Source organism: Sylvia atricapilla, chromosome 12 (genome assembly GCF_009819655.1).
Source record: "Sylvia atricapilla isolate bSylAtr1 chromosome 12, bSylAtr1.pri, whole genome shotgun sequence".
NCBI classification, from domain to species: domain Eukaryota; kingdom Metazoa; phylum Chordata; class Aves; order Passeriformes; family Sylviidae; genus Sylvia; species Sylvia atricapilla.
Window position 1 is genome coordinate 3,840,333 of NC_089151.1, and position 7,831 is coordinate 3,848,163.

Here is a 7,831-nt window from a genome sequence, read left to right on the forward strand (position 1 = left end):
TCAGTATCTGCGACTGCTGCTGATAGGAAACTTGCAGGACACAGAGAACCGATAGTGATTTTTAAAGTGCTCTTGATGTGACTTTGCAACGAGCATTTAACTGGTGTACCAGGAAGTTTGGCAAAGCATCAAAACTGTGAAAATTCAGGGACTCTGGCATGAGAAAAAAGCAGCTTTAGCACCCACCTGGGCAGCTCCTGCCTTGGTTTTGTCCCTCGGTCCTCTCCTCTCCTCTCCTCTCCTCTCCTCTCCTCTCCTCTCCTCTCCTCTCCTCTCCTCTCCTCTCCTCTCCTCTCCTCTCCTCTCCTCTCCTCTCCTCTCCTCTCCTCTCCTCTCCTCTCCTCTCCTCTCCTCTCCTCTCCTCTCCTCTCCTCTCCTCTCCTCTCCTCTCCTCTCCTCTCCTCTCCTCTCCTCTCCTCTCCTCTCCTCTCCTCTCCTCTCCTCTCCTCTCCTCTCCTCTCCTCATTTTCCTTATAAGAAATGCAAATTAAAAAATTAAGTGAGTCTTATCTGTACTTTTTTTTTTTTTTTCTGAGACTCAAAGATTCTTTGAGCCAGGCTGTTCACAGCCAGGATGTTTTCAGCAAATTGATTTCAGAGTTCATCAAAATGCAAACTGTCCTGCACTAAGAGCAGCCCGTGGCAGTGCAGCTGTGCAGGCAGAGCAGAGGCTGAGCAGCAGGGGAGAAGCACAACCTGGTGACTTTTCCTTCTCTTGCTGTGGGAAGTTTTTGTCCCCTCACATTCGGCTCTGCTGGCTCGTTTATTCACAGTGTGTTGAAAACACAGCCCGAGAGGGACAGTGATGGTGAAGAGCTTCAGGAGATGCCCTTGCTCAAGGCTGAGCTCCTGTCTGAATGCCTAAATTTCTGAAAAAAAACCCTGTGACAATAGGGATTACCTGCAGATGCTGATTTCAAATCTGCATTGCAATCTCCAAGACAGTGGCAAACGAGTTCCAAGAATATTCCACAAGTCCCTTGCCACTAGAACAGAACTTTCACTTGCAAATTGTAACAAGTCCTTTTTATCACGATTATTTTAACCCTTTTAATAACATTTTAACAATTTTTCTTCCACAATTTTTCTTATTGTGTAGTAGCTCAATTTGACTCATTTTCTCACCACAATAATTGTGGCATTACTCAAATTGATAGATGTAAAAATGCAATGGCCAAACTGCTGAGAGAGCTCCATCTCCCATTTAACACCCCAGTGAACGTCTTTGGTGCCTGTCTTTTCTTTAGCTGACCTATCCCCATACCAGAAAATAAAATGACAAAGACATTTTTTTTTTTCCCTTGCAAGGTCAATCCAGTCATTTGCAGCAGAAATTCCAGATGCTCTGAGCTCTGAGTCTCCTCCTCTGTGAGCTCCCCAAACCCTGCTGGTGCAGGTCTGAAGGGATAATTAAGGATCTGTCATTATCCTGCACGAGGTTCGTGTCAACAGCCAACAGGATCCCGAGCATGGGAAGTGCAGGGGAAGAGCCACCAGCTTGAGCTGGAGCTTTCCTCATGGCTGGCTGAAAAACAAAATCACAGCGTGCACAAAGAACACATTGACAAGTGTTGATTCACAGCATCCATCACGTTGTTTCTAGGACTGTTTTCCACCTCCAAGTATTTTCCAAATGGGATTCCTCTCGGTTGCCATCATTCCCTTGTTGATGTGGCTGTCTTTTTGACCCTGCTCAAGTGATGGGTTTGGACATTTGAAAAAGCAAGAAACTGATAATGTATGAACCTTAACTCTTCCCTTGGCACTCCTGCATGCACGCACCATTTTGGAAACAAGACACAGCTTGAAACTTTTCAGCCTCAGAGCAGGGAAATGAAAGATGAGCTCCGTGTGCCTTCCAGGTTCTGCTCCTGATGGATTCGTTCTACAGCTTAAGATACGCTAAAAACCTTTCTAAGCTAGAGTACCCAGAACCATAAGAGTTGGGAATTTTCCTGCCATGCAATTAGGGTTACAGTTTAATTGAATTTCTTGTTAAACCTGCTGAGTGTTCCATCCCAGTGGGCTATGGCTGGGTGAGCCCTTCAATTCCCTGCCTGGCACAGGCACAGAACTAGACAGAACTGCAGTCATGCAAGGAGATGACAGCAGCAGCCCTGCCCACACTTTGATGGCTTGGTATTGTATATTTTTGTGCATTTTACTGCACGAAGAAGCACTGCCAAAGTATGGCATCCCAGAACTGGAAATAATCATGTGCCATCAATGCAGTCTAAAAACAGGCAGCGCTCTAAGGCCCAGGAGCAGTTATGTTCTCTCACGAGTGTAACGCTCATTCACCACATGCTCCAAACATCTTTTTACAGATCTTAACACAAAGAAAGAACACTTTCAGTTCTTTTCAGTATTAGCCACTCACTGATATCAGGGGAAAAAAGATCAGGGAGATAAAACCAGATCTTCCTCACATCTGGCAAGAGAACAGCCCTGCAGCATATTCTTAGCACTGTGTCAGGGATAAAACAACACACTGCATCCAAGATGAGGAGCTGGAGCTTCCCATAGGAAATGCTTGCTTAGGAAAAGATGCAGAATAAATTTGGATCCATGGTCATCTTTTCACAGGCATGAATTAGGAGACTTCCCTGCACTGAGAGTCTTTATCTTAATTCCAATGTTAGGGCTGACCTGCTGTTAAATTCCCATGAGGAAACCTTGCTGCATTGTGCTGGACAGAGACAGCACTGACATAACCTGAAACTAGGACTGAAATTAAATAATGGTAGCAAAAAAAGATAACAGGCTTTCCTAGAGTCTGTGCAGGTAGGAACAAGAAAGGTGTTTTCCAGCACAGCTGGGGCAGAGACTGCAATGCTGTGCAGGGCTGGTCACACGGGAAGGAAGGGACACGGAAATCCCAGGAAAAGCTGGATGAGCAGTGCCTGGAGTGATTGAATTTCACTTGACATGCCACAAGCACCCAGAGAACCAAGTGAATAATGGAGCAGGGAGCTGCTTTGTGCCAAGCAAACAGGTTGTAAAGCAGCTCTGCTCAGAATCCAGGGAAGCAGCTGTCCAGAGCCCAGGCACAGCAGAGTATTTATTGCTTCGTGCTGGATTGCCAACCACATGGCTCAGAATTAGCAAAAGGATGATGAGAGTAGGGCTTTCTGGTTTTTTGTTGTTGTTGTTGTTGTTGTTTTTGTTGTTGTTGTTTTTATTATTATTATTATTATTTTTGGAGGGTTTTTTTTGTTTTGGGGTTTTTGGGGTTTTTTTCTGTTTGGTTGGTTGGGGTTTTTTTGTCCATCATAAAAAAACCTTTTAAGTCCATGGAAACTACCAGCATCCCTTTTGAAGCTGCTAATTGCAAAGGAGCCTGGGCTACACTCATGCTGCAAACAGGAACATCACAATCTCTCCACAGCAGATGAGCCAACTCCAGATTTTCATGTGCTGAGAGTTTGGGCACAGAATGAAGAAGTCTAAGGAGCAATTTGGGAAGGTAAATGCAGACCCTTATCATCCTGGAATCTGCAGTTAGGAACCTTTCCCATCATGACACTCAACAAACAAACGCCAGTTTTATTCACTCCTCAGTTGGGCGGATTTTGCAAAAGAGCTCAGCATTGATCTAATTGTGACCAGGGGAGTGAAACACCAGATTCAGGCGGAGCAGGAATGGGCTGTCACTGCCGCAGTGTTACAGATTTACACATTTTGCAAAGCCTTTGGAATTGTCCATCATTCAGGGTGTGTAATTAATTGCCCCCTTTTCCTGGCCAGGTTTCCTTGCTGGCTTCCATGGGTGTCCATTGGTTTTCCAGATGGCACCTCTGTCCATCTCCAAATGCTGCCTTTCTCCTGCTTTTATGGAGATGGCGTTGGAAAGACACATTTCAAATTTCCATTTGGGAAAAAAAAAATAAATAAAATTCAACCGTCCTTAATTTCAGTCTGAGATTCGTAGTTGTAAATTCGTGATTGATTTGCCAAACTTCTTTCAACTCAATAACAGAGGGGAAAAAACACCTTAGTGGAGGAGGCACTGAGAATAATTACCTGTTCTCCTCCATGAAGTATTTAGAATTAAATAATCCAGCTTTGTCTATTCAAAGCAGCAGAAAGGATTCTAAAAGATACAATGTCGTCCTTTAAATTTCCCTCTAATTTTGGGTAGATTGTTAACATTTAAAAGATAAGACCTGCCTAAGCTTAACTGCTCATCGAGAAGAAAGCAAGAAATAAAGGAATGTTTCAATACTGTTCCTTAAAAAATAATAACAAAGCTGGGAAGTTTGGTGTTTTTTTTTGTTTGTTTGTTTTTTTGTTTTTTGTTTTTTTTTTTTTCCGTGTTGGTTTTGTTGTTGTTGTTGTTGTTTTTTGTGGAAAGAAACGAAGACTTCAGGAACCAAATTGCCCATGGAGATACATCAAACAGAGACAACAGCTGTAATTAAAAAAAAAAAAAAATAAGAAAAAGTATAATCCTTAGAGCAGAGAAGCTCTTTACATAGAATGACTTAACAGCACGTGCTATTCTTCTCGTTACCAGCACCACCCTCCAACCAACGGAGCTAATAACCAACAGAAGACAGAACGCTAATTAATAAAAGAACCACACAGCTTTCAGCCGAAATATATACAAACAGTAAAAAATCTCAATAGCTGTGCCGGATTTTCCGCGACACACATTATCTAGAGTGAGAACTACCGGGGGCCACGGGGAGGACTACATTTCCCACAATGCCGTGCGCCGGGCGCGCACCAGACGCGCCGGAAGTGGCGGGGCGCGGCCCGGAAGTGGAGCCGCCGCCGGAGCGACCATGGCTGAGACCGACCCCAAGAACGTCCAGGATCTGACGGCCGTGGTGAGGGGCCGAGGGCCGGGGACGGGCTGCAGGGGCTTGGCAGGGGCAGGAGAGGAGGGAAAAGCGCTTTTCTGGATGGGTTTTGGAGCAGTCTGGTCCGCGGAAGGGGTCGCTGCCCCTGGCAGGGGGTGGAAGAAGATGGTCCCTTCATCCCAAAGCATTCCGTGACACTCAGAAGAGTGCCCCCGTGTGATTAACAGGGCCATGGGACCTGCTGTCCTGGGTTTGGTCCTGCCTGGGGAAGACGGGCTGTTTCTAGATCTTCCAAATGTTTCCTGTGAGCGTCAGTTCACTTATTTATACATATATTTAAGTACCTTTTTTTACCTGTAGATATAGTTATATTGCCTAGTTTTGAACTTAGCAGCGAAAGAACTGTGTGCTTACTACATGAGATTGGGTAACAGCCTCTGAAGGAAACAAAACATTTCTTTTTACTCCCTTTCTATCAGGTGCAGACATTGCTCCAGCAAATGCAGGACAAGTTTCAAACCATGTCGGACCAAATAATTGGGAGAAATATCCTTTTCCAAGCTCAGATGGGTGCAGGATTATAAGTGTCGTGAAGTCTCTTTGCCAGTGGGGTTTGTGAGATGAATTTGATGTGCCCATAGGTGTTTAATCACGGTTCTAATAATAAAAACAATTAAACCAACCCAGTGTTAACCCACTTCTAGAGGGATGTTATCCATTTCCAGCGCTGAGAAAGGAAGGATGTGGAGCTGCTGGGGAGAGTCCAGGGAAGGCACCAGGGTGAGCAGAGGGATGGAGCAGCTCTGCTGGGAGGAAAGGCTGGGAGAGCTGGGAATGCTCAGCCTGGAAAAGAGAAACTTGAAGGTGACCCAATTGTGGCCTTGCAGGGCCTGAAGGGAGCCCGCAGGAAGGATGGAACGGGACTGTTCGTAAGAATGACAGGACAAGGAGACTGGGTTCAGACTGGAACAGAGCAGGGTCAGATGGGATATTAGGAAGAAATCCTCCCCTGTGAGGGAGGCCCTGGCACAAGGTGCCCAGAGGAGCTGTGGCTCCTTTGGGATTTCTGGGAGTGTGAACCCCAGGCTGGATGAGTGTCAGGTGTCCCTGCCGTGGCAGGGGTGGGGTGGGAAGGGCTGTGAGGTCCCTGCTGCGTCTCCCAGAGCCCAGACAGAGCTGGAGCAGTGTCCCCTCACTGTCCCCTGTTTCCTTGACCCCCGGGCAGTTGATGACATGAGCTGCCGCATCGACGACCTGGAGAGGAACATCGCCGACCTCATGATACAGGCGGGCGTGGAGGAGCTGGAGGGGGAGAACAAGACCCCGGCTCCCAACAAGGGTTAAAGTAAATCATCTCTCCCTGGCCTTGCAGCAAACCCCTGGGGGCTTGGGGTTACTGACTTCAGCACAGAGAGAGCTTTTCCTTGGGTTGTGAGAGGGATCTGGGAGTTGTGCAGAGAGGAATTGTGCGGGGAGAGAATCGTGCTGGAGAGAGAAAGAGAGCATGGCCAGGGGAGGGAGCAGAGCTGGTGCACACCAGGAGCTGCTGGGGAGGCTCAGCCTGGAGGAAAGGAGCTCAGGGGGGACCTTGTGGCTCTGCACAATCCCTGACAGGAGGGGACAGCGGGGGGGTCAGGCTCTGCTCCAGGGAACAGGGACAGGAGCAGAGGGAACAGCCTCAGGCTGGGCCAGGGGAGGCTCAGCTTGGACCCCATCAGGAATTTCCCCATGGAAAAGGGGGTCAGGCTTTGGAACTGCCCAGGGAAGCAGTGGAGCCACAGGGGCTGCTGAGGAGTAACTGTCCCTCAGGTGTAAATTGCTCCTGTGTGTAAGCCAGGAGCCTGCAGGGAGCAGTGACTCCCACACAGCTGCCAAGCTGCAGGTGCTGCCTGTGTGGGAGGACACTCAGGCATGAGGCAATCCATGTCCCAGGGCACTGCTCCCTGGAGAAGGAGATGTACTGAGAGGTAAATTATATTATTATTATTATTATTAGATTAGATTATATGTTCTTACAGCATTTCTGATTGCTGACTTCCCCCTACATTACAGTGGGCCTGTGTGTTTGGAACAGATATATTCTTGCTTGTTAAGGTGTCTATTTTTGTGTTACCTTGTTTAAAATACAAATTATTACTGGCTTCATTGCCCTCAGTGTCATTTCCATTAGCCTGAGCCCCACAAATGGAAATCTCTGATGAGCATGATTCTCTTAATCTCAGTAATCTCCTCTCTTAAAATTTTTCCCCCAACAGGTTGCCAACAACTCAAGGTGGATCATGGAAGATGACTTCTTCTTCTTTTCTACGACTCCTTGGAATTAAAGAAAGGCTTTTTGCAACTCCAGTGTGTGAAAGCATTTTTATATTGTTACAGAGCTTGCATTCCTAATGTACATTGTATAGTGGGGGTAGGGTAGTTTCTATTTTGATTTGTGTACTGTAATTTCACTTTTTTGAATTCTTGTTACGAGGATCACTTGGTTGTGTTATTAAAACACAAGATCTTATGGATCTCAGCTCCTGGGTGTATTTTTTTGTGGAGTCACTTTTTTCTCTTTCCTGTACTTTTCTAGGTGTTTCATGTTTGATAGCTCAGCATTTAGTGACTCCCACCAAATGGGAATCTTGCCTTGTCCTACGTGAGTTTGTGGAGTGAAGCACAAGATTGAAACCTAATTAATTGCATTAATTGTCGCTCTGAGCATCGGGCACTCTCTAGTTGAGGATCGTGTTGTCTTTCATACATGTAATAAAGGTGATTTTTGGAAACAAGAGACACTGAACATCAAAATCATCTCTCCTACTCCTGGAGCACAAACCAGAAATGCAGATTTGCCACGAGAGACATCTGAACAACCACTGCCACCCCAAGCTGTGCCACCTGGGCAGACAAGGAACTGTTCACTGGGAACAATCTCACCGTGAGATTACAGGTTTTCGACACTGGCCTTTGGCATTACCTTTCATCAATAACTGAGGTTGGTGCTGGACAGAGCAGGGATGGGACTGTGGGAATGTCTGTTT

The 7,831-nt window shown here is 46.3% G+C and overlaps 1 protein-coding gene across 1 annotated transcript; it reads left to right on the plus strand.

The window, feature by feature from the left end:
* Positions 1-4,736: 4,736 nt before the first annotated feature.
* HSBP1 (heat shock factor binding protein 1) lies at positions 4,737-7,146 on the plus strand. Its single transcript, XM_066327529.1, has 4 exons — positions 4,737-4,832; positions 5,285-5,351; positions 6,031-6,150; positions 7,061-7,146. Exons 1-3 carry the CDS (start codon positions 4,788-4,790, stop codon positions 6,147-6,149), a joined length of 231 nt encoding a protein of 76 aa, XP_066183626.1. The 5' UTR covers positions 4,737-4,787; the 3' UTR covers position 6,150; positions 7,061-7,146.
* The last annotated feature ends 685 nt before the right edge of the window (positions 7,147-7,831 follow it).